Source organism: Anastrepha obliqua, chromosome 2, assembly GCF_027943255.1.
Source record: "Anastrepha obliqua isolate idAnaObli1 chromosome 2, idAnaObli1_1.0, whole genome shotgun sequence".
Lineage (NCBI taxonomy): Eukaryota > Metazoa > Arthropoda > Insecta > Diptera > Tephritidae > Anastrepha > Anastrepha obliqua.
The window spans coordinates 98,098,572-98,123,785 of record NC_072893.1 but is presented as its reverse complement, the minus strand read 5'-3'; the positions used below and the strand labels follow the sequence as shown (position 1 = coordinate 98,123,785).

The 25,214-nt window shown below is 35.4% G+C and overlaps 4 protein-coding genes across 6 annotated transcripts; 2 read left to right on the top strand and 2 right to left on the bottom strand.

The window, feature by feature from the left end:
- The first annotated feature begins 340 nt into the window (after window positions 1-340).
- LOC129236847 (glutathione synthetase-like) lies at window positions 341-12,953 on the top strand. Of its 3 annotated transcripts, none has more exons than XM_054871109.1 (10): window positions 346-526; window positions 796-972; window positions 1,140-1,352; window positions 7,675-7,808; window positions 8,376-8,418; window positions 8,489-8,614; window positions 8,683-8,795; window positions 11,841-12,054; window positions 12,140-12,310; window positions 12,582-12,953. In XM_054871109.1, exons 2-10 carry the CDS (start codon window positions 823-825, stop codon window positions 12,858-12,860), a joined length of 1,443 nt encoding a protein of 480 aa, XP_054727084.1. In that variant the 5' UTR covers window positions 346-526; window positions 796-822; the 3' UTR covers window positions 12,861-12,953. The 3 variants fall into 3 exon arrangements, 2 of the variants coding, with proteins under 2 accessions (XP_054727084.1, XP_054727083.1); XM_054871108.1 differs by lacking the exon at window positions 7,675-7,808 and adding an exon at window positions 4,335-4,501; XR_008581719.1 differs by lacking the exons at window positions 8,489-8,614; window positions 8,683-8,795; window positions 11,841-12,054; window positions 12,140-12,310; window positions 12,582-12,953 and adding an exon at window positions 4,335-4,501 and having other exon boundaries at window positions 341-526.
- On the bottom strand, window positions 12,931-15,873 carry LOC129236846 (cytosol aminopeptidase-like). The gene is made up of 8 exons (XM_054871107.1): window positions 15,614-15,873; window positions 15,404-15,519; window positions 15,181-15,316; window positions 14,287-14,792; window positions 13,907-14,126; window positions 13,589-13,838; window positions 13,449-13,522; window positions 12,931-13,368 (listed from the first exon to the last, which is right to left on the bottom strand). The coding sequence occupies exons 1-8, from the start codon at window positions 15,725-15,727 to the stop codon at window positions 13,201-13,203; spliced, it is 1,584 nt and encodes a 527-aa protein (XP_054727082.1). The 5' UTR covers window positions 15,728-15,873; the 3' UTR covers window positions 12,931-13,200.
- An 857-nt stretch (window positions 15,874-16,730) lies between these two features.
- Window positions 16,731-18,762, bottom strand: LOC129237550 (mitochondrial fission process protein 1). Its single transcript, XM_054872367.1, has 3 exons — window positions 18,339-18,762; window positions 17,975-18,200; window positions 16,731-17,907 (listed from the first exon to the last, which is right to left on the bottom strand). The coding sequence occupies exons 1-3, from the start codon at window positions 18,385-18,387 to the stop codon at window positions 17,739-17,741; spliced, it is 444 nt and encodes a 147-aa protein (XP_054728342.1). The 5' UTR covers window positions 18,388-18,762; the 3' UTR covers window positions 16,731-17,738.
- A 3,497-nt stretch (window positions 18,763-22,259) lies between these two features.
- On the top strand, window positions 22,260-25,077 carry LOC129237502 (vacuolar protein sorting-associated protein 4). The gene is made up of 7 exons (XM_054872296.1): window positions 22,260-22,392; window positions 22,859-23,007; window positions 23,060-23,195; window positions 23,255-23,974; window positions 24,473-24,557; window positions 24,626-24,769; window positions 24,836-25,077. The coding sequence occupies exons 2-7, from the start codon at window positions 22,872-22,874 to the stop codon at window positions 24,935-24,937; spliced, it is 1,323 nt and encodes a 440-aa protein (XP_054728271.1). The 5' UTR covers window positions 22,260-22,392; window positions 22,859-22,871; the 3' UTR covers window positions 24,938-25,077.
- The last annotated feature ends 137 nt before the right edge of the window (window positions 25,078-25,214 follow it).

Genomic DNA, 25,214 nt, shown 5'->3' with positions numbered 1-25,214 from the left:
GTCATTGCCTGCCGAGAGGCCACCGCTATTAGAAACAACTTTTTCTATCATTTTGCTGTTTAATACATGGAGATCCTCATCTACGTACTCCCGAATGTTAGTCACGTACCAATGCATTCGCAGAGAACGAGTAGTGCATGTGCATTGCAGTCTGCAATGAAATGTGTGAAAGAGTAAACGGAAAGTAATAAAATGATTTAATAAAGCAAGCAAGTTGTGTTGCCATTAATGTGATATTTTTATTTTACAATCCAGTGATCGAACTCAGAGGTATTATTTTGAGATATTTTATTAAAAAAAAAATGACAAATTTAAAATACGATGGCAACCCTTTCAGCTGAATTTTGTTGATAAGGCTTTAAATTCTAAGTAGAGGTGAAATTAATTCTGACCAAAAATGTTTTAAAACGATTGCAAAGCGCTATATTCGCAGTTAATACACAATTCCAGTGGGAAGGTAGCATTACAACGATTTTCGAGTAATCACGCGAGTCACGTGCCTATGAACCGAAATACGTAGGAAAAGGTTGGTATGGAGTTTTTTGGTTTTATCTAATGGCAACAAGACCGGATAGCACGCAATCAATTCGTAAAATTATGTGCGATCACTTTTTGTTTATTTATATTAATAAGTCGTACAAATATGTGAATATATACACTTGAGTCAGCGTGTGACGTTTTCCGTGGAGTGGAGCATACAGTAGTTTTTGTATGCATCAACATTGTGACGGGGCACAAAGCTTAAAACAATTCTACGTCTATATTAAATAATTTCTTTGTTTTAACTGCTTGTAGAACTAGTGGGGCGTTAAATTATTCAAGATGTCGCCAAAAACAGAACTGGAACCTTGTATACCGCTGCCAATTGAGGAGCGGACACTGGTTGAAATAACACAGAAGGCGAAAGATTGGGCAATTATGCATGGTGCTGCTATGCGCTCCAAAATCAACTTCAGTCCAGATTCACTAAATGTAATGTACATTCATTGTAATATTAGCTACTTATGGATTTTATTATTATTTGTTCGTTGATTTGAGTACTTATAGCCTGTCTAAATTTTGCTATTTATTAAACCCATTTTATACATACATATGTATATAGCACTTTATTATATATTTTAATCATTTTTGAATACCAGTTTGCTCCATTTATTTTGATGCCATCGTCCTTCCCGCGCAAAGAGTTCGAAAAAGCCAGGAATTTGCAAACCATTATTAATCAATTGATGCACAATGTGGCACACGATGAGGAATTTCTCACTACAACTCTTGCAGAAACTATAAAAGTGGATGAATTCACATCTAACTTATTTAATGTGTACAAAAAAGTGCTCGCCAATGGCTTTGGACAGGTATGCCCAAATTAATACATATTTAATTTGTTTTTATTATAAAAAAATCCTAAAATTCATCAAAATTTAATGATTAAAAATTTATATCTCTGTGAACGGAGTACATACATATGTACATGCAAAAATATATACTTTACAACTTTTCTTGACTGTGTTAAAGAACAAATCTTACATCGTCATAGCTCGGCTGAACTACTTCTTACTATAAAAAACATTCTCATAATAAAATACCTATATAATATATATATACCTATATATGTGTATATATATATACCTATATACAATATATATATATACATATATTAAAAAAGTGTCTTGCATTGCACCAAAAATACATATTTCATTTCGTTGTAGTTAGATTTGTATGCATATAACTTTTTATTGCGAGCCGATAAACTTGCTGTTAGTTGCCTCAATTGTGTAAAATTGTGTAAATAAAATGCTTTTTAATGGCAATAAAATTACTATGTGAATATCAAAAATTCACTTTCTTTAGATGCAAAAAAAAAACATAAATGTTACGAAAAGATTTCCCTTATTTAGCTACAGACAATCCATACCAGCATTTTTAATGTTTTGGATATCCTAAAGTTGCATATACAGAAGAATAGATCGTTATATTACTTTTAATTTCATTGTTCATTAAAATAAGAGGAAATTATCATATGTTGCTGAGCTTGAGTATATCAAGTAATTGCGTAATCTGAGCAATGTCAGCATTTGGTTTTTTGCTGCCGGTTAGCTGCTTAAATTGTTCAAAAGCTCAAAAATTTCGAACAAACATTTGAGCAATGAACGAAATTCGAGCGAATATGGAACTACTAGTATTGCTATATATATCTAGAGCTCTAATCTAAACAAAGATAATCTATTGTCGACACACTAATGCTTCTCAAATCAAAACATTTATCAGCTGCTCATTTTAAAGAAATTTATAATGTTTAAAAATTGAAAGTTGTCGACATACTATATATAAATCTTGATATACTCAATTAGCTTGTGGCCGTCATAAACTCATTAATCTAAAAAACCACGACTGAGTAAAATTGTTGCTAATATTTTAAAAGTTTTTTCCTTTATGTTTTTGTATGCATTTTTTCACTGTAATAAATTATATACTCACTCATGCCAAATTCTCATTTACTGTTATTAAATTTATGCTATTACTTTACATTTTTCGCTATGCCTCCCACATAGTAGTAGTTAGTTAAGAAAAATCGATCATTATAAGTATATTCCAAAAATCCATACATAGAGAAAACCATATTTAAAGCTTTCAATTTATATTCCTCCTTAAGTAAAAAAGGTGCATTGTCTTCTAATGACATACTGTTAAAAGGAATCGATATGAATATTTTACACAACATAAAATAAGAGTTGTCGGTCATTTCTGCATAGTATCTCAAATTTGGTTTTATTAATATACAGGGTGAACGATATGAAGTGTTACAAACTTCGCACTGCTTGTATATGTAAAACAGCTCATGACATCAACGTCAAAAATTTCTAATGACAGTTCAATATATTGTTTATAAACCATCAAAAGCATTTGCGTCTCAGTTTTGTTGAATTTTTTCCTGTGATGGGATTCAATCGTAATAATGTGATTGCGTTATATTTGGCTGGAAAATCACAACCAGTCATTGTTCGTGAGCTCAGTCATCTCAAAGTGAATAAAATGTTTGTGTATCGCACTATAAAACGTTACAATGATACTGGTAGCAATGCAAAACGCTATGGAGGTGGACCAAAAAGAAACGCAACAATGCCAGAAATGGTTCGGAAAGTGAAGGCTCGACTTGAGTGAAATCCACATCGAAGTGGAAGAAAAATGGCCAAAGAACTGAAAATATCGCAATTCGCAAGCATATTGAAAAATGAGTTCAATGTCAAGGCTTCAAATTCCAAAAAGCACACGATCTTTCACCCCAGCAAAAAAACAAATCGGTGCGAAAGAGCAAAGGAGTTGCGCTTGCACGAACGTGGTGAATTTCCTAACATTGTGTTTTCTGATGAAAAAAATGTCCCAATTGAGCAGTTCATAAACACTCAAAACGATCGTGTTTACTTTACCGAACGCTCATACGAGAATTTGAGCCTACGTTTGGCTACTCGAAGCAATTTCCCATCGCAAGTAATGGTTTGGGCCGCAGTGACCGCTGATGGACGCTCTCTAATCGTTTTTATCGAGCCTGGTGTCAAAGTGAATGCGATTTATTATCGGGAAAATGTTTTAGAAGCTGCTTTAGAGCCGTGGACACGCAAACATTTCGGTCGTAGACCATGGACGTTCCAACAGGGCTCCGCACCGTCTCGTAAAGCTCGTGTGAACCATGGTTAAAAAATCATGTTTCACGCTTCATTTCGTCCACACAATGGCTTTCGAATTCGCCAGACGCAAATCCGATGGACTATTCCATCTGGTCCATTTTGGAGAGCAAGGTGAGGACTAAAAAATATGCCAGTATGGATGCACTAAAAAAAGCATCATACGAGAATGGGCCAAAATACCTCAAGATAACATTCGCGCAGCATGCAACTCATTTTTTGACCGTTTGAAGGCTATGGTCATATCGAGCTAAAGTGAATATATGTTAAAATTGTAAACATTTTTAAACAATTTTGTCTTTGAAATCAATAAAAACTAATTTCACACAAAAAAGTTATGGTGTTTTGAATAGGTAACACTTCATATCGTTCACCCTGTATTATATTTTCAGTAATTGAGCCCTATGTATATATAACATACATAAATTAATACATATATAAATATATATTTTAGTTTATTCCACTTTTTTGTCTGACAGTTTCTAATTTTTATTATTTCCTCATATGTTCATGTGAATACACAAAACATGCACCCGCATTCGCTATCGAAAATGAATCTATCGCAATTAAAACTATAAAAAAATGGTGAAAATCATTGTCAAAATGAACAAAAACAAAATTACCCAAAAATATACAATTTACATCAATATAAAGCGAATTTCGTTGGGCGTAATGCGCAGTGATTTGATGTTGGAGACGAAATGTACAGAATTGCTAGAGAAACATACCCCCTGTGCCTACTGTTGCTGGAAACAAGTTGAAATTAACACAATAGCTTCCGGTTTTGGCCATTTAGGACCAGCAAGCAAAACCATACAAAGGTGCAAATTTAATTATTAATGCCATATTTTAACATTAGCAATATATAGTGTGTAGCCAAACGAATTGTTGAGTTTGCATTGTTTTAATTCAAAATAATAGTTAGAGCATAAGATGGAGATTGGATTACAAAAAACTTAAGTTCATGCATAGTTTTTTTTTTATTTAAAGAACAAATTGTTTAGTTTTTATGAGTTTGTTTTTTTTCTCTGAAATGAGAAAAATAAATATGTATGTATTTGTATATGCCTTTTTAGTGACTTTTTATTTTAAGTAGTTTTTTTTTCTGTAAGTTATTTTGCCTTTTAATTGCAATGTTTTCTCGCTAAGCATGTTGCCTGCCTTTAAATTTATTGTGAAAAAGAAAAACAAAAAGCGAAATAACTGTATATTGGTTTATTAAAATGGAAATGGAATATTAATAAAGTAGCGCATATTGCTTTTATAGACTGAAGTTGGCCTCCTTGTTCTAATTAAATTTTTTCCCCAACTCATTTACCATTCCGAAATATTCATTAACTTCGGATGAAGAATCATTTAAATTCAATTTTGTTTAAAGATTTGTATTGAAGTTAAAGTTTAGCTCGGCAGCTTTTTGATACCAGTCTGAGTCATATATATTAAAAAAATCGACCAGAGCACACTAAATTAATTTATACACTTGTCTTGTAGAGGCCGAGGTAATAATATAAATACTAAACAAGTATTTCAAAAGTTATATAATATCAACTGATTAGTTTGTAGGTAGTTGCTGAAAGCTATGTGAAACATAGGAAACTTAGTAACAGTTTTTCGGTGTAAGTTTAACTCTGCTATCTAGCTAAACTAAAATTAAGCGTCCAATTTTTAAGGGCTAAACTCAGTAAAAAGTAATAGCACTGAAAAACTGGACCTAGAGTGAAAAATATAATTTTATAGGTATTACCTCGGCTTTTCATCTGCGCGGATAATAATAAAGCTTGACTTGCCAGAGCCTTATTTGCACTTTTATGAAGTATTCTGAAACCTAACTTGAAATATGCTATGCATGCACATGTAACTACCAGGTTGTTCAATAAGATTTGCGGTTCGATTAGAAAAACACAATTGTATGGTATGGTTTGAGTATGGTTTGAAATACACTTTATTATTCAGTATAGTCCTTCTGAACATCAATACACTGGTTCCAACGAGATTCAAATTTGTGAACAGCATCCCTGAAGTGAGAATTTGGAAGGGCTGTTGTTGTTGTAGCAGTATACTTTGCCCTGTCAGTGTAGTAGAAATCACCGGTCCTCTTCATCTAGCGCAGTTAATGGTAGGCCCAGGAAACTTGCTGTTTCGACAGGTTGGGTTCAGAGGGAGAGGGGTCTTAGATGAGTGGGTGTGATGGGCATGTGTCGTACGGGGTGCCTTCACATGTTGGACATATGTTTAGTATGTCGGGGTTATATACATATATATATATATATAATTGGCGCGTACACCCTTGGTGTTGTTCCACAAATGTTCCACAGTTTCAAGCTGACTCCGAACGGCAGATATTTTTTATGAGGAGCTTTTTCATGGCAGAAATACACTCGAAGGTTTGCCATTGCCTGCCGAGGGGCGACCGCTATTAGAAAAAACTTTTTCTTAATTTCTTGATCTTTCACCGAGATTCGAACCGACGTTCTCTCTCTGAATTCCGAATGGTAGTCACGCACCAACCCATTCTGCTACGGCTGCCGCCATCCTAAAACCCAATACTCTTTCAGTCCAATACGATATCCTGTATATTCCTACGATTTCTGGTGTTGTTGCTGTTTTTGGACGTGCTTGACGTGGATCATCTTCAACGCTTGTACGACCACGTTTAAATTCAACAACCCATCTTTCTACTGTACCAACAGTAGCTTTCAAAAATTCGTTAATAAATTTCTTTTGCTTCAAACCTCCCAAAAATAAAAATTCAATCACTGCACGATACTTGATTTTTTCTGTTGTAGACGTCGATACTAAATGTCAGATGTCGATACTAAATGGCAGTAAACAAAAAATGAATTGGCGGATTGAAATGAAACGTCACATACGTTCATATGAAGAGTGTACCAACAGAACAAAAAATTTATTGAACAACCAGTATTCCCCAAAAACGCATTTATGTAAACGTATAAAAACACAATACCGTCTTTCTACTGGTGAAGGATTTCAAATAATTTAATAAATTAATACATATGCAATTTCGACTGCAAGAAAAATTTTTTATACAACAATCTTACGAAAAGCGTTGGTTACTTGTCGACGACATTTTCTTGGTATGGGGAATGGTGCTGCCATAAAACTCATATAAGTATGTAATCCATCGCATTGGGCGATGCAGACCGTACATTTGGAATACTAGCGGAATGGCAGTCCTCGAATAAGTTTGATTAAGATTGTGCTTCATTGAATATAGCTTTACTGCAAGTATTTAAAAAAAATTAACTATTAAAAATTAGACGTATGTACATTTCTGATTTTTATTATTATTATTATTATTTGTTTTTTTTTGTTATTCATATTTAACTATTCCTTACTTTTGCAACTGTTTTTTACTTTGCTATTTATTTTTCTTTTCTTTTCTTAGTGTTGGCATTTGTTTGGCACACAGTTTGGCCGGGGTTTTTTCTAAACATTTTCAAGATCCTCAAATAGTCACTGAGACCCAGTTGAATCTGCTTCGACTCAATTCCACATTCAAGCGCATTACAATTAAATGCACTAAATGTATTTTTAAAGACCCTTCGCGCTGCGATCTCTTCTTTTTTTCACTCTATTTATACTCCTTAATTGCAATAGTCAAGTCACTATGTTGTAGAGCAAGAAGTGTAGAGATGATTGATTAAACCAATGATACTATTTCAGTTTATGTACAGTTTTTTATCGTTTATTTTAAATCAATACTATTTTATGTGTACATATGTATGTATGTTTTGTTGCGTTTAACATTATTTTGTAGTTTATTAATATATCTCAATAGTTGAAGTTGAATAACTCATTTACAGTGGCAGCTAAATCGTTCATTTTGTCAAATCAGTCAATCAACACAGTCATCGCAACCACATTCAGTACGGAAGTGGTTAGAGCCATCATTACCCTAATTTGTTCCCTATTTTCTTTTATAAACAACATTTTTTTTGATGATGTAAATGTTTGTATGTGTATCAATTTTCAGGCTTTGTCGCTCGGTTTATTACGTTCCGACTATTTGGCTCACATGTTAGAAGACAATTCAATAAAACAAGTTGAAATCAACACGATTGCCTCTAGTTTCGGTGGTATCTCCACACAAATGATGCCTCTGCAGAGGTATTTTGGTTTTTTGCAACATGAAACTATCTTTTTTTCTTTCATTTCGTTCTTTCTACTCTATGTATATATAAAATTTTTGTGTTATAAATGAAACAATATCATAAGATCCCTAGTTTTACAGCAAGAGCACTGCAATTTATAATTTTTTTATGTGAATGTATGTATGTATATGAACTTGAAAAAAAAAAACGCTTGCATCCTTTTTTACATATTTTAAATTATTGTTTATCTATTATATGTGACTAATTTTTCTATTTACTTATCAAAATTTGTTTAGCCTCGTATGCACGGTTTCATTTAAATTGTAATTTTAGTTATGCTCTCTTTATTTATTAAGTAAAATATTTTCGGTTTAATATATTACTTTCTTAGTAATCATATGTATATATGAAATAGAAATATCATGTAGATGTTTGAAGTTAGCTTAAGTTAGCTTGTACGTAACTGTTGATAGCTTATAATCTTATTTATATGCTTATGTGTGTTGTATACACAACTGAAATTTTCTTCGCTTTACTGTCAGTTCCGTTAATCTAATATATATATATAATTTGTATAATGCAGCTTTGTGTTGCGGGAACTGGGCTATGCAGACAAATTAAAAAATGTAAGTGCAAACAAATAAAGCCGTTTTTAAGTTAAATTATTTTAATACATACATTCATCACATTTTTTAGATGCCCGAAAATAATGCCTTGTCTGGCATTTGTGGTGGCATGATTAAGGCCTGGGAATTGTATGAAAAACCAAAAGCAGTTATTCTTTTTATCATTGAAGATGTTACCTATAATATTTGTGATCAGGTATGCGTGCAATATTGAAACACCAACTATATTAAAGGTAGACTAATTTTCGTTCTGATTTTTTATAGCGTTTCCACGAGTTCTATATACGTGAAGAATACCCACATATCAAAGTGTTGCGCCGCACCTTAACAGACGTATTCAAAGAGGGTAAATTGGGACCGAACAAAGAATTGTTCCTGTAAGTTATTTTATACTTCCGTATTAATACTAAATGCTATTAGCTTACTACATACGGCGGCCGCCGTAGCCGAATGGGTTGGTGCGAGACTACCATTCGTAATTCACAGAGAGAACGTCGGTTCGAATCTCGGTGAAACACCAAAATGACGAAAAGGTTTTTTCCAATAGCAGTCGCCCCTCGGCAGGCAATGGCAAACCTCCGAGTGTATTTCTGCCATGAAAAAGCTCATAAAAATATCTGCCGTTCGGAGTGGGCTTAAAACTGTAGGTACCTCCATTTATGGAACAACATCAAGACGCACACCACAAATAGGAGGAGGAGCTCGGCCAAACACCCAAAAAGGGTGTATTAAGGGGGTCTTCTGGTCTCGAGGCCCTGAAATGAAGGGTTTTTTTGGGGATTGATTGTGACAAATCCTGTGAATATTTAAAAAAAAATTTTTTTTTATTTTAAAGGTACATGTCTTGGCTTTTAAAAAATGGTTTTGACTTTGAAAAAAATTAACACCCGCGACCTTGAAATGGCGCTGAAGACGTCCACCTCCAAACGAAACAGGTCTCCATTTTGGTCACGGTTTTTCCACCTGGGTAATCAGAAAGCAAAAATTAGAAAAATTGTCTTCAGAGTTGCCCTGGTTAAGTTTTCCCGGGACAGATTTTTTTTTTTAAATTTTTTTCAAAAGTTATGCAACAATTTGCAAAAAAAAATTTTTTTTGCTCATTTTTTGAACTTTAAAAGGTTATAAAAATGGAATGAAAAAAAATTTCAAAAATCGTACACGGGGAAACTTAGCGGTAAGTTTTCCGAACCTTTTAAGACCAAAACCATTGAAATCGGAGTATAACTACTATGAAAAGTGTGACCAAAATGCTTAAAAAACACGATTTTCGGGGAAACGCGTTTAAAGATAAAGTTTATGATAAAACGGCCGGAGGAGGGTACACTTCGGTGCCCAGAAAAATGTGAAAAAATGCGATTTTCAAAAAATCCTTTCTGTGGCGTATTCTCGCATACACATACAACAAAATTATGCAAAAAAAAAAAAAATCGATTTTTTTTTCGCTGGAGACCAGAAGACCCCCTTAAGGGGATACAGAGTCAGTAGCAAATGGTCTATCAGAGCTAGAGCAGTATGTGTAAGTGCAGATCGTGAACGTCTTTTTTAGAGTCCAACATGGTAGCTCTTGAGTTAAACAATTTTAGCTACTTCTATACTTTTTAAGTATTTTGCTTTTGTAAAATCTCCCCAAACTCTAATGAGATCTTTAAAATAACAGTGAAATGAGTTTCAGCTGATGTGTCACGGTACCAAGACTTAAGACGGTTACCGAATTATAATGTTAACATTATACTTAATCAGAATTTTTAGTACAAAAAAAGTGCGGACTATCCATTGCCCTTAAGGAGAACATTGAACAAGTCATTCGTGAGATCGAGCCATTAACCGTGACCAAGGTCTTGGGTTAACAGGATGAGCTACTGTATTTCGGCGATGAAATTAGTATAGTTATATTTATTTGATTTAGAATACGCCGTTTTGTTCGATAACTTTTGCCCATTTTGAAAGTGATTGAAGAGTTCCTCGTGCATAAAAAAATAATAAATTTTTAACTGCTATGTAACTTTGTATAATTCGTGCCTATATTTGCAAAGGAGAATTATTGTTTTTTTTACATTGTGAGTCAGAATAGAGCGAGAAATCTCTTTACCCTTTGAATATTTTATAATTCATCTTGATGCTTACACCACACCTGTGTACCAAATAATAGGAGGGCGTTGTAACTATCCTACATCATCCTACAATAAAAACTAAAGTGGTGCACAAGTCGACATATATGTGCTTTCAAGTCATTTGCTAAATTCACACAACAATGCAGTGTTTTGTTCTCAACTAACAGTAACAGGCAATAGCAGCTAGAGAGAAAACCAAATCATGCTTTTGTATGACTTGTTTCTCTCTCAGCATTATCACAACACACATATTTCGGCAAGATAGCAAGAAAAGCAATGACACTGAAAGGCAATGAAAAACAATTCAATTCAAACAAGTGAATTGTGTCAAATGTGGATTATTTACTTACATGAATTCCTGATATTTTAAAATCAAATAGGCAGTTAATGTTTGGTATGATAGTTTTGTAGAATAAAAATTAAATTCTGATTAATATTTGAATGTAACTTACACTTTGCCTGCAAATATTCTTCTGCGCACTTTATTGGATTTTAAATTTACTAAAAGCTGTCTTATTTCATAACTTCAATAGCTTTAAAAATTATTCATCGAAAGTTTACCGTTATTTATTAACATTCTCCCCTTAATAGGCAAAAGTGCGCGGGGAACGAAGAAATGTGTATGTTTGCAATTTTCATACATCTCGAAGGTGTGCTAATACACACTACGTACATACATACATATGACACCAATTCACACATTGTACTTGATGTCTTTCGGCAAAGCTTGTATGAGAATGTTTTTCTACCATTGCCATGCAAGCATATAAGCAGCGTCGTGCAATTCGTGCACTGTCGATAGAGCCGAAGTAGTATTGCTTGTTGAAGACAGTTTTTCTTCGTTGCTGTTCAAGTTGTGTGCCTACATTGCTTTTTGTCTTCACACCAGTGTCACATGCAATGTGTCACTTGTTGCTTTGTAATAAGCAAGTCATTTGTGCACCACTTTAATAAAAACTATATAACTCAAAGTGCCAAATTTTGTACAAAATTCACAAAAATAATGACATCAAAATGTTTAACTATTAATCAGAATCTTTAGAAAACTTCAAGCCAAAAACTTTTATAGCCCATATTTGAAAGGCTTTTACATGGAAAAAATGCTTGACACTTTAGCATACATACATATAATATATATAATTGCAAAAAGGAAAAATACTTGAATGCTCATAAAAACCGTCACTATTCTGAAATGCGCACAAATAATAATGATGTAATTACATATTTCCTAAATAAAAGTTGCCACGCGTTGTTTCATAACTATTTATCATCGAATTTCTTCATTAATTTCATTTGTGTACTCTTTTGCAGTGGCGAACACGAAGTGGCTGTTATTTATTTCCGTGCTGGCTACGAACCTGCCCACTATCCCTCCCAAGATGAATGGGATGCACGATATATGATGGAGTGTTCACGTGCGATTAAATGTCCTTCCATACACTATCATTTGGCCGGTACCAAAAAAGTACAACAAGCGCTTGCACTGCCAGCCATGTTGGAGCGGTTTATAAGCGATCCCGAGAAGGTAGGGCAATTAAAATGATTCCGTACAGATAACTTGGTGCCCAATCAATTTGTGAAAATATAAAAACGTTTTTTTTTTTTTTCAGATAAAAGCAGTAGGCCAAATTTTTACGGGCCTCTATTCGCTCGACGACTCTGAAGCTGGTAATGCCTCATACGAAATGGCACTGAAGGAACCAGAACGATTCGTGTTGAAGCCACAACGCGAAGGTGGTGGCAATAATGTATACGGCAGTGACATTCCAGATGCCCTTAGGGTAAGTTAAGACACTTGAAAGCGAATATCTCTTTGTAGCTCCTAAAAGCTGACTACTCAACGGCCTCATACATACTCGTATATTGTACAAAAACTCTTCGTTTGCTGGAATACTGTCATAATTGCTTTTCTCAAGGTTCCTTGCTCTTGTTTTAATTTTTGAGTTTTATGTACGATTTTGAATTAGATTTGGTTTGTCGTTTTGTTGTCAGTGGTTGCTTTAACATTTATTTGTTCTTCATTGTTTTTTAGCCTCTTATTCTTCTTTATAGAAAATGAGTCGTGTTGAACGCGCAGCTTGGATTCTTATGGATCTAATCCAACCACCAATTTCCAAGGGTTACATGATACGTCCAGAAGGTAAATCTCCACCGGAAGTGGTAGATCTTGTCTCCGAATTGGGCATTTTCGGCGTAATAATAGGTGATGTGGACAATATAGTTTGTAATTATCAAGCTGGTCATATGCTGCGCACGAAACTTTCTACTGCGAACGAAGGCGGTGTTGCAGCCGGGCTCGGCGCCCTGGACAGTCCCTATCTGCTGGATTAGCGTTTTAACCATTAGTTACTTAATATTTTAACCATCATGTAAAATGCTATTAAATAAAAAAACCGAAAACGCCATTTTTTAATACAAACCATATTTTAATATATATGTATTTGCATTGAGTAGAACATGTCATAGAAATAATCAAAAATATATAAACATCGCCATTTAGAATCATTAAGGAAACAATTAAAACACAGCAAAAATTTTGACCTCAGGACAGTACTACACATCTTAACATACAAATACACTTCATCTTCGAGGGCCTTTTAGGAGTATCAGGCAGGCGTGGGCAGGCATGGGCAACTAGAAATAATAAGCTATCGATCGTTTACTTCTACTACTACTTCTGCTGGTCTGGACAGGCCATTTGATATAAGAATTGTATCATCGTTCGGGTTGGGCGTCCCGTCATACGATCTTTCAGCAAATACGGTACGGTACCAAATTTTGTCAGCATACCAACGCCTCGTATATCTAAATGGGCCCAGTCAACACAAGGAACAAATTGCTGTACGGAGCGAAAATGTAAAACTCAAAAAATTAATCACTAGTATTTATTTTCTTTTCGAGAAAAATTCTGGTGCTTACATGCAGAATTGCAGCCGCTAGGCAAGATGAAGCTGGCCCCTTACCGTTATTACTGATGTCATAACTAACATGATCTATGAAAAATAATAGAAAATTGATGAGTGTGTCCACATCTGCATGAATATTCTGTCAATACTTACTTGTGACCAAGTATTTGTAGTAGTTCCAAAGTGGTAAACGCCACATGCGATCGCCTGTAAGAGAGCCAGCCTTTTGAAATTGTTTCCAAATGTAGTGAGAGTTTGAAAAAATGCCTGTTGCGCCACCGCCTAAAGCTTTTTTAACGCCTCTACCAAGAGTAGCTACATCGACAACTAGTCGTGGCTTATATGTGGTTTGTGCATAGATCAAAGGATCAGCCATCACGACAACACCAGCTTTATCCGTGTCCTTTGAATAATAAGGTAAGTAAAAGGTTACTCTTGTTATTCGTTATGTGTCAAGACCATGATGCTTACTCTTATTGCCAATGATTTGCCATTGAGCAACGTAACTACGTCACCTGGTTTGCAGGCCATACCCGAAGGCATATTCTCGCAAAGAGGTATAACAGCAGAAATGTTGATAGGTAGCGACAGAGCAGCGGCGGCGCGGATGGAAGCAACCACAACGGCCGCACCTGCCATGGCCCCACGATACTCATCCATACCTTGGCATTTACGTAAGCAGATACCGCCACTGAAATGTAAATATTATAAGTATATTAATAATATAATATGTAATATTCAGTTTTCCTAGTAAGGGTTTTAGTTTTTGTAGATTTTATATAGTTTAAATTTATTTCTTTGTTATATTATTTTATTTCACTTAATTTTCTTTTATTTTTTTCATAGCTCACCTATTAAAGGTCATACCCTTGCCCAATAACAATATTGGTTTTTCCTCTGGAGCTGTGCCGCAATAACTGATCTCTAGCAACACAGGCGGCTCACATGAACCCTTTGCTATCATTAGAAATGAATTGAGATGTTGTTGTTCTATCCATTCCATTGTTCGAATCTCTACTGTTACACCACAAGGGCACAACGCATCCACAGTCGCTTGTGCGAAGGTGGTGGGTGTCATTTGATTAGCGGGAGCGTCACTTAGACGCCGTGCAAGATTTTGCGCTTCGGCCTTAAAGAGACCACGCGTCCAAGCGTCTATGTCAGGTGAGTCGTACAACTCCAGTTTTGGGATTCCTGTTCGGTCTTTTTTCCTTTTATTATCCTGATAGCGCCATATCGCTAAAGCACTACCTTCAGCAGCCTGTTCGGGATACTCCATCGAATCAACGAAGACCTCTGAACATCCTTGCATCTGTAGGCTACGGGCACCAACACCAGCTGCTACTCGAACGTTTTCCTAAGTTGTGGTAAATTTGTATACACATGAAAATAAATATTGAGTGCACGCAACTAGTCTAGCATTTGTTGTATCAAAGAAAACTTTTAAAAGTTAATTTAGTATATAATTGATGTGTTATCGAACTGTATTCTGTAATAAACCTAATTAATAAATGATTCAAGTTTTAATTAATTCGTAAGAAAATTAGAAAATCAAACAGTTTTATTTTAAACCCCTTCACTACAAATATGGCTACAATATTACCAATTTTTTTACGAATGAAAAGATTTTTTTGTCAAATAAATTTTTTTCAATGAAAACATATCTATAAAATTTTATGTGTCACAATTGCTAAAATATGTTCCATGAAAAATTTCGGTCCAGTTTACATGCTATCCCGACTTACCATGCCCTCGTCCAACATTTCCAGCTCATTGAAGCCAGCGCCTTCACGCCCAACGCCAACCACTGCTATGGACCGAAACTCCTGATCAATATTATTGAACACTTTGCCCTTTCCTAATGTTCCACTCAGGTTCGTCCTACGATCATAATCATGAATAGATAAGAGGCCAACTTAGCAGTGATAAGTATATTAAATAGTACATATGTATATCGATACTACTTACTCTTTGATTAATTCAGACACTTTTCCTTGTACACGATCATCGAATTTCTCTCCACTCGATGTTAGCTTGGGTTCCTTCTCGCCCTCCTTCTGATATAATCCCACCACAAGACCTTTCTGGAATATGCCACAAATAGATTTTAAAAATATTTTCAAGTACAATGGCCTCTATCCGATTCAGGTGAGAATGTTTTAAATGTTTGGCGCTTACCGTCACACGCGAATCATCGGCATAACACCTTCGATAGACTTGTTGGAATTTTTTCACATTTCGAGATCTCAGCAGAGATTTCGTTAGCCAATTGGTTATGCGTAGCGTGATCATAGTTAGCAAATAGTTTTGTTGATTTAATTTTAATTATTTCCTTTTACGCAAATTTTTGTATATAAAAAGGTTTTAAGCTTTAAAATTTTCAATAAAAAATAAAAATGAATTTTGAATTTGACGGAATATTTTTCACAGCTTGTTACAGTTCGTTGGAGTATCTACAGATAAAGTGCAAATTTGGCGTACTTGGGAGACAAGGTGCAATTTTTATTTTTATAGTGTCAAAATGCTCTCGATTTATTGTAGTTAATAACAAATATATTCCGAAATTGCATACATAATATAAAGTATAATAAAGGGTCTTTCAAAAGTGATGCCTTATGTGAATAGACGGTACCTTATTTTATGTCATCTTTGACTTTGTCAAATAGTTAGATGTACAACTTTACACGATAGAATGCATTAAAATTATTGAAACTTATTATGAAAATAGTCGATCTTTAAGAATAACATATCAAAAAATTCGTTATTTGTTGGGTTGAAATAATCATCCGAATGAAAAAACGAAAAAGAAACTGGTTCTGTCGAGCAAAGAAAAAGGACGTTCTGTTGAGAATTTTGCTGCTGTAGCGCAAAATGTTGCTGAACAACTTTGAACAATTCGGCATTCATGAATCGACTGGCAGATTTTACCTGCAGACGTGCTCATGGTACACATTTAAATGATGTAATTTTTCACATTTTGAATAAAAGTAGTGGAACCTGAAATAAACTAAATGTTTACATGTTTTATTTTAAACCAACATCTAGGCGCGTCTTGTGAAAGATCTTTATAGGCGAATTTATCATTTAAACTTTCGACTGGTGAAAAAGAACTAGGTAATTTTTGAAGAAATATATTAGAATTTAGATATTTTTAGAACTACCAAAAGTTGATATTATTGAGACTGGCGTGGTGATTAGACAACGAGGTTTAACATTTCTGTACTAAAAGTGGGAAAAAAGTTATTCTGACGTTGGTAGGTTCCAGGACAGAACTTTTCAAGATAAAACTCAGGAATATTTTTATATTGATTACCCTAAATATAGCCTTTCAAGGAAATTTCGTTTATTACGAAATAAATATTTTACAAAGATTTAATATGTGAATTATTCAATTTAATGAGTTATCATCAAAAATAAACTACAACTATGTAACTTAACTCTTTTAGGAAAATTGTAATTCTTCGAACACATTAAGGAATAAATATTTTACAAAGATTTAATATGTGAATTATTCAATTTAATGAGTTATCATCAAAAATAAACTACAACTATGTAACTTAACTCTTTTAGGAAAATTGTAATTCTTCGAACATATTTAAAAATAAGCGGACTTTCCGAAATATAATGAATTTGTATAGTATAGATAGATAATTGGCGATTACAGCCTTTTTGGGTGTTTGGCCGAACTCCTCCTCCACACATACGTACGTTATTGTTGAATATCGAAATAAGATGTTTTCACGTTGAATAAATCTGAAGATTGAGATATTTAATTTACATCGAACTGTTAATGAACAGTTCTTACTCTAAACCATAAATTAAATTTATTATTCTAAATAATAATTCTATTAGCTTTTTTTGGAATATTTAATTAAAAGATGTTTAATTTAATATCTTCTATATTAAAAACTATTTTTTAAACATTTATATCTAAACTATTCTTCAGATACCTAAAGATGGATAGAACTCGCTTGATCTTGGTATGCTACATGTATTATAGATATTTATTTATGCATATGTGAAGAAGATGAGTAGATTGTTGCAGAATTTGTAGCCCAAGCTACTCGTTCAATTTGTAGTGTCCATCTTGAGGTTGTCCCACAAATGATTGCACTTCAAATTAACATGCCGAGGGTATACTCAACACAACATGCTTCAGCAACATCACAGAGCCGGGATAATAGAATATCTTTGCCTCATTATATATAAGATTTGATACAAAAACTAACAAGGTATCCGTACACATAATATGCACAAGTAGCATACATAGTCCTTAAATACTACAAGTTAGCACATATGTATCTTAGTAAAACCATTTTCGGTAGGTTGCATCCATGAGCCCATCGGTAAATTTGTCTATCGGCCCAATTATTATTGGTATTGAACACAAACCCATAGCTGTGGGCACAATTTTTTTAAACACTTTTCTGGCATAAGTTTTGCGAAGTAAATAGCCAGTCAACCATGTTATCCTGTTAAGTAGATGTAATTCATATTTCGAAGACAGTATGCACATGTATACATTCTGCTGTTACATACCTGTTAATTGTTGCGCCAGGAATGATGACTGAGGCGACGATTTGCCAACTGAAAACATCACCAGTAACAATGGCAATTTGTTTAGCGCTCTCTCCCCGTTGATATTCTTTGACGGATTTGTCAATGGCATCAGCGCACACATACGCAGTAGCCAATAAATAGGACGTGCGTACCAAATGACGATGTATAAGTGGTCGGAAAGCTTCGCCCACTTCATTGCAGTAACCTGTACGAAGCAGAAGAGTGCGAATAATTTTTGTAAGAATGTATGGTGGAAGATTTGTTACATACTGAGGTAACACTTTTAAATGTCGTTGGTTGCTAATACCCCTTCTGTATATATGTACATACATGTAGTACTCACCTAAATATCGCAATGGACTGTCTCTAAAAATATCGAATTCTTTACTCATTTTTTTAAATCATTTAAAAAAGTTATGAGCTTAAAGGAGATATATTATATAAGCTTTGAAAATTTGTACTCAAATTATCACTGGCATAAACATTCAAATTGAAATCTCTTGTTACTAATGCCCCTCTCCACCAGCGTGTCACTAATCATTCACTTCTTTTTTATCGTCCCGTAAGTTTTGTTTCTAATTTATTATCAACATTATTTGTTGGCAGCGCTTCGTCTCACACATGGTCTTTCTATTTGCATCAAAACAAAACAATTACGAAAGTATAGAGCAAAACATTTTAAAAAACATTCTAGCCAGATCAGTTTAATATGAAATATTGCAATTTAAGCTGACGTCAGATGTAGGGAGCTAATGGTGCTCACACTCATCAAAGTAAACATACGCCCATATCAGCTGACATGATGAAACAGAGCCCCTTTCCTGAGACTAATATTTAACTTTTTACACCCAACAATGCTTGTAACATCAGACGGACAGAACGAAATTTAGTTTAGTTAATAGTTGTTTAAGGAACAAGGTGTAAAACCCCTATGATAATCAAATTGGCTTGTAGTTGTCTCCTAACAAAGCGTCGTTGCATTTCAATATAAACAGAGTAAAGATGTATCCAAGGCGCATTTATTATAGGTGACAGCAACCACATATAAGTAAAACCCTACATGTATTTGTTGTTGCGTTTGGTCCAAGTATCACGTCAACGTACAATCGCAAATGTAAACATACGAATGTAAACATACCAACACATACAAACAAAGCATATCATTTTGACGTAAGCCATACCTACGGCGAAAAATTCAGCTGGGTGAATGCTGTCACCTATAATAAAACCACCTTGGATGTATCCAAGGCGCATTCATTTAAGGTGGAGGCACTAGACAAGCAAAGTTAAATCAATCGCTTTGTTTCGTTCTGTGCTGAAGAACGAAAGGAAACATATCAGCTGATTTACCGATACCAGCATAGAATGATAGAGAAGAATGCGCCTTCCGAATTCGTCGTGTCGTAAGAGTCCATCAATAAACAAACAAAGGGAAGGGGAATTACTTGTTTGTGAAGTAAAAGTCACCTACTCTGAGCAATGAAAACAATCTACCGATTTCTTTCTCATAGAAACATTATCAGTTTCTTCATAGAAATTGCTTTGGTGGAGTTTTTAATTTCTTTAAGTATTAACGATATGAAGAAAAGACAAGGAGAAGAATAGTTAATTTAATTGCGCAATTGGCAGGTATCCGCATGCGAAATTTGTAATTACATTTTATAATAAGTAATAAAAAGACCAGGTGTTGATGGGCACACGCCTTTTCTGTTATATGAATGTATAATTAATAATACCTAACGAAAATTTGATTAGAATTATGTCTACAATCCTGTTTTCTTTGCTTGCGTCCATTTTATTTAGTTTTTACTTTGACATTTCTCTTTACATTCGTAAAAATAATAACCCATAACACAAAAAAAGTATGGTAATAATAGAGGATTATTTTATAATCTCAGATTTCGGGAGAAACATTTTGTATGGGTCGTCTCGCCGTATTCTCCGCGAGGGTAGGCACCTTGCCGTGGTGCGGGGGCTTAGTCGAATCATTAATCAGGCCTTATCATTGGATGGCAGTGGGTTCGTTTACGTACATTCCAGTAATAAACGTGTTCACTCCATTCCTATGGTTCGGACTGTCTTTTTGAACGATGACCAAGTCTGCCAACCGGAGGAGCAAACCTCTTGAAAAAAAACTCTGGGTTGGAACAAGGTGTAATACGACCCGTGCCGAGGTTCAGCCTGGCTGGGGACCCACCGACGAAGGTTAACCCGACTGCTGCCACAGCTGTGAGAAAGGTAGGGGTCAGACCGCCATTAATAGGAGACAATGGGGGCTTAAGCGATAGGGCTGGTCCGAGTACTGCAGGAGGCAGCGGGGGACGAGGAGGCTTGGAAAAACCGGTCTCCAAGCAAACAACACCAGGAGTTACGGGATGAACTCCGCTTAGGGCGAGCAATCCCCATTTCACCTCAACCTCTTTCAGGGGGCGGGGGTCGGCACCTGCTTCCAGGTTTAACCGGCAGGTTGCCATAGAAGGGCCTAGTACCTCTAGGCGAAGTACTATTGTAGGGCAGGGGGGCAGGCTAAACATGTCCGCCCCGCTAAACAAAGCTACTACGAGAAAAAGGCGGTCAGTAAGGTCTTATTTAAACTAGGAAAAACAGCAACAGAACAGCTAACAGAAGAACAGGCTAAATCGTTGGAATGGGCAAAGGGAGTAATATCCGACTGGGGAAAACCGGCGGGTGCTACTCCTAAAAGGCAACGTTCTGCAGAGAAAGCAGAAGAAAAGGTCGCCAAAAAGCAAAAAAATAGATGCCCACAAATACCCAACGTTCAGTGAGGTCGTAAAAGGCGGCGGTGAGATACTGGCCGTCATTGACAAGGGAGAGGAGAAGGGAGAGGAGAAGGGAAAACACCTAAGGAGAAATGGAGGTGGATTGAGGAGGCTATCGCTGAAGTTTACCTCCAGATCCTAGAGGAACACCCCGGACCGCCTCCCCTTTGCCATGACGCAGGCTGGCATCAAGGTAGAGCACCTGCCCCTTTTCGCAAATGCGATCTTTACTCATCTCGTCTCTTGTAATAAATTACTGTTATTGGCAAAAGTTGGTTTCATTGACGGCATCTGGAGACTTTGTCGGATTGTTACTCAGATTTGGCTACTAAACAAACTAATGAAAATGAAGTGCCCCGTGTTATATTGTGAAAGCTTTAGTGAATATAAAGCCTCAAAATATTTGTGTATGTTTTTATGGGAATAACTACATGACATGAAAGTGTATGTGTCTGTATAATTTCTCGTGTTTGGTAATGTACGGTGCACTAGGCAAGGCTAGTTTAATGAGATGTACGCGCACATAATAATCAGACTTAAGTTAAGCGAGTGAATGCGGAAGGCGCAATCTTGTTTCTATTATTCTTGTATCACCTGTACTGAATTCGCCTTGAGTAGAAATGAATAAAGAAATGCAGCGAATATTTGCTGCAAAATTAGCTGAACAAGCCTAATGCTGAAAACAGTGACGGACGTAAACGCAGTCCCCTGGCAGCTGTTACGATCAAACTAATGAGAATCCCATGTAAATGAAAAATTCCTTCCTTCCGTATCGTAGATTTTATTTCACGATTTTTGAAAAATCCCGTAGAACCTTGTCAGCTGATTGCTCTATCACCACACAGTGTTGCAGTATATTACGAAATCATTTACAAAATAAACTTAGAAAAATTATAATTTTTATTAAAATAACTTAAAAACACTGTTGAATAATGTGAATTATAGATAAATGAACTATTTGCATTTGTTGGTTTTTGTCTTTGGTTTATTAAACAATGAAAAATTGTAACTGATAACGCGGATGTGTAAAAGAGTGTGTAAGCAAAAATATCAATGGCAACATTGTGTAGACACAACCAAACACATACACACACAAACCGATGTATTGTGTAAATATGCAACCAAGGTGGATTTATTTTAGGTGACAGCATTCACCCAGCTGAATTTTTCGCCATAGATATGGCTCACGTCAAAATGATATGCTTTGTTTGTATGTATTGGTATGTTTACATTCGTATTGTATTGTATTTTGACGTGATGCTTGTACCAAAGGCAACAACAAATACATGTAGGGTTTTACTTATATGTGGTTGCTGTCACCTATAATAAATTCGCCTTGTATGTAACTAAAAGAACGCAGTTGTTCCCCACGGGATGAGTTTTGCTCAGTTTTGTGCTCGTTAGGTGCTGCGGTAAGGGGCTACGTACGTCGGTCACTGTTTTCAGCATAATAAACAACAATGCATCGAATGTCAAACGGGCACGAATGAATAAATATAAAGAAAAGTGTGAAATAAGAAAAGCTGGAGGCATCACCAATTGTACATTTTTTAATATCTCGTCTTGTTTTATTTTAACATACAATTTTGCAGTTTTGTTCTAAATAATAACTAGCAGGTATGGTTGCAAAACAAATATAAATAAATTAATCCTTGAGTCGGTGGTAGTATCCAAAGTCCAGCCCATAAATTGAGGAATTGCAGGAAAATGCGAAAATTTTTTTGGCAAATTACGCCTGGATTAGTCACTACTTCAATTTGCTTGTGATATCGAACCTTTAACTGCATCCCATTATATCTGGTTTTAATCGTCTTGGTTGATATGTGAAACAGGGATTAGGCATTTAGAACTTCCTGTTTTGTCACGTTACCTACAGTTGTAGGTGCAATTATAAATGGACGAAAGAAATCGATTTTGGCTTGTAGCAAAACAAGGCTTTTAATTATCGCGATGACTACAGTTTCATTAGTGACGTCATTTGTATGGACATGGGCAGTGCGGGACGTTAAATGGAAAATACATGTTTCGTGTTTCATGTTTCATATTTAGTATTTAATATTTTATTGTTTTATTTACAATGTAGTGACCTGTCGAACATGGCATCCGGCACAACTTTGCAAAAAGCTATCGACTTGGTGACCAAAGCAACGGAAGAAGATCGCAATAAAAATTATGCCGAAGCGTTGCGTCTGTATGAACACGGCGTTGAATATTTTTTACATGCTATTAAGTGTAAGTAAATTGTATATATGTAAACAAGTATGTCTATTGTTTTCTTATTTAGACGAAGCTCAGGGCGAAAAGGCCAAGGATTCAATTCGTGCCAAGTGCTTACAGTATTTAGATCGTGCAGAAAAACTAAAGGAGTATCTTAAGAAAGGTAAAAAGAAGCCTGTGAAGGAGGGCGAATCAACGTCAAAGTAAGAAAGTTCTTTTAAATTCACCCACACTTTCTACCTAAAATTTCTTATATTTCTAGGGACGACAAGGATAAGAAGGACGATAGCGATTCCGATGGTGATGATCCGGAAAAGAAAAAGTTGCAAGCTAAATTGGAAGGCGCTATAGTTATTGAGAAACCACATGTGAAATGGTCCGATGTAGCTGGATTAGATGCCGCGAAAGAGGCACTCAAAGAAGCAGTTATCCTACCAATTAAGTTCCCTCATCTTTTCACTGGCAAACGCATACCATGGAAGGGCATTCTCCTTTTCGGTCCACCTGGTACCGGAAAATCGTATCTTGCTAAAGCTGTCGCTACAGAGGCAAACAATTCAACTTTCTTTTCTGTGTCCAGTTCGGATTTGATGTCGAAATGGTTGGGTGAATCAGAAAAGTTGGTCAAGAATCTCTTTGAGTTGGCGCGCCAACATAAACCGTCAATCATTTTTATTGATGAAATCGATTCTATGTGTTCGGCGCGTTCCGACAATGAAAACGACAGTGTACGTCGCATCAAAACAGAATTTTTGGTGCAAATGCAGGGCGTGGGCAACGATACTGACGGCATTCTGGTGCTTGGGGCCACCAATATACCTTGGGTGTTAGACTCAGCTATACGGCGACGTTTCGAAAAGCGTATCTATATTCCGCTGCCGGAAGCACATGCTCGTTTGGTTATGTTTAAAATACATTTGGGGAATACCTCTCATGTACTAACCGAGACCGATCTAAAAGAGTTGGCATCGAAAACGGACGGGTAAGAAAACTTAATCAATATTGCATTCTATTATCAAACTGAATTGAAAACTTTACAAGCTTTCTGGTGGTAAAATTTACAGATTAAAAATCAATTTTTGTTTTGATTTGGTTGTTGTTGTAGCAGCATAAACATTCCCCATACATGTACGGGAAATGCTGCTGGAGTGACTGTCCTTGGTCGGATATAAGCCCGGGTTGTTCCGGTAACGTAGAACCGACTTGTGGGAGCGATACATTTTTGTGTCGTATGCTTTGGTGCGTTTTCGTGCCTTCATATAATATTCAATCACCTTTAAAAAATATATATATTAAAATATCTGCCGATATACATAATATTATGAGTTTTGGTGTAACTTATTTTAATGTTTTTGGTTGTATTTTACACTTTCTTAATATTTGAATTTCATTCTTCAAAATGTCTGGCCAAAAATATCATAAAAAAACACAGAATTTTTGGCAAAGGGAACAAATTAATTGAATTGAATATCATTTGCAGTTATTCGGGAGCTGATATATCAATAGTTGTACGAGATGCGCTTATGGAGCCTGTACGTAAAGTGCAAACCGCTACACATTTCAAGGCAAGTGCGACCATTGCATTTTGTTTGAGAATTTAATTATATAATTTCAATTTTGTGCGAATTTCTAGCGAGTCACCGGCCCATCACCTACAAATAAAGAAATAATAGTTGATGACTTGCTGGTGCCCTGCTCTCCTGGCGACGAAGGCGCCACTGAAATGTCTTGGATGGATGTGCCTAGCGACAAGCTATTCGAACCTCCAGTTACTATGGTTAATAAAAAATATATATAAAATTAGAAAACAAAACAATTTTTAACTCATTTGTTCTATTTTTAGCGCGACATGCTGAAGTCTTTGTCTCGCACAAAACCCACTGTTAACGAGGATGATCTAGTTAAGCTGCGCAAGTTCACCGAAGACTTCGGGCAAGAGGGATAAATTGAGGACGAGATTCTAAGAATATTTGATTTTATTATATAAATAAGTAAATACCGTACGCGAATTAATAAATTTTTGCCTATTTCATAAAAAAAACCTGTACAATCGGACCCACTCGCTATTTAATTTAAAAAAGAAAATATATGTATGTACATACGATTGCATAGTAAAATTTAATTACACATTTTCGTTTGTCATAAATGTATACAATGCATTTTATATATGAAAAGAAATATCTTTGGCATTATACTCGAATGTAGCAAAGTAAACGAGCCGT

What these genes read in the sequence shown, in the direction of transcription:
- LOC129236847 (XM_054871108.1), top strand. Translation starts at nt 823, where the DNA reads ATGTCGCCAAAAACAGAACTGGAACCTTGTATACCGCTGCCAATTGAG. An exon ending in TCGCCAATGGCTTTGGACAG is followed by an intron (nt 1,353 to 4,334) that starts GTATGCCCAAAT and finishes ATCAATATAAAG; the next exon opens with CGAATTTCGTTGGGCGTAAT. An exon ending in ATGCAGACAAATTAAAAAAT is followed by an intron (nt 8,419 to 8,488) that starts GTAAGTGCAAAC and finishes CACATTTTTTAG; the next exon opens with ATGCCCGAAAATAATGCCTT.
- LOC129236846 (XM_054871107.1), bottom strand. Translation starts at nt 15,727, where the DNA reads ATGATCACGCTACGCATAACCAATTGGCTAACGAAATCTCTGCTGAGA. An exon ending in GCAAATCATTGGCAATAAGA is followed by an intron (nt 13,839 to 13,906) that starts GTAAGCATCATG and finishes TATTATTCAAAG; the next exon opens with GACACGGATAAAGCTGGTGT. An exon ending in CTACAAATACTTGGTCACAA is followed by an intron (nt 13,523 to 13,588) that starts GTAAGTATTGAC and finishes TATTTTTCATAG; the next exon opens with ATCATGTTAGTTATGACATC.
- LOC129237550 (XM_054872367.1), bottom strand. Translation starts at nt 18,387, where the DNA reads ATGAGTAAAGAATTCGATATTTTTAGAGACAGTCCATTGCGATATTTA. An exon ending in CAGTCCATTGCGATATTTAG is followed by an intron (nt 18,201 to 18,338) that starts GTGAGTACTACA and finishes TGCTTCGTACAG; the next exon opens with GTTACTGCAATGAAGTGGGC. An exon ending in CCTGGCGCAACAATTAACAG is followed by an intron (nt 17,908 to 17,974) that starts GTATGTAACAGC and finishes TCTACTTAACAG; the next exon opens with GATAACATGGTTGACTGGCT.
- LOC129237502 (XM_054872296.1), top strand. Translation starts at nt 22,872, where the DNA reads ATGGCATCCGGCACAACTTTGCAAAAAGCTATCGACTTGGTGACCAAA. An exon ending in TTGGCATCGAAAACGGACGG is followed by an intron (nt 23,975 to 24,472) that starts GTAAGAAAACTT and finishes TATCATTTGCAG; the next exon opens with TTATTCGGGAGCTGATATAT. An exon ending in TCGAACCTCCAGTTACTATG is followed by an intron (nt 24,770 to 24,835) that starts GTTAATAAAAAA and finishes TTCTATTTTTAG; the next exon opens with CGCGACATGCTGAAGTCTTT.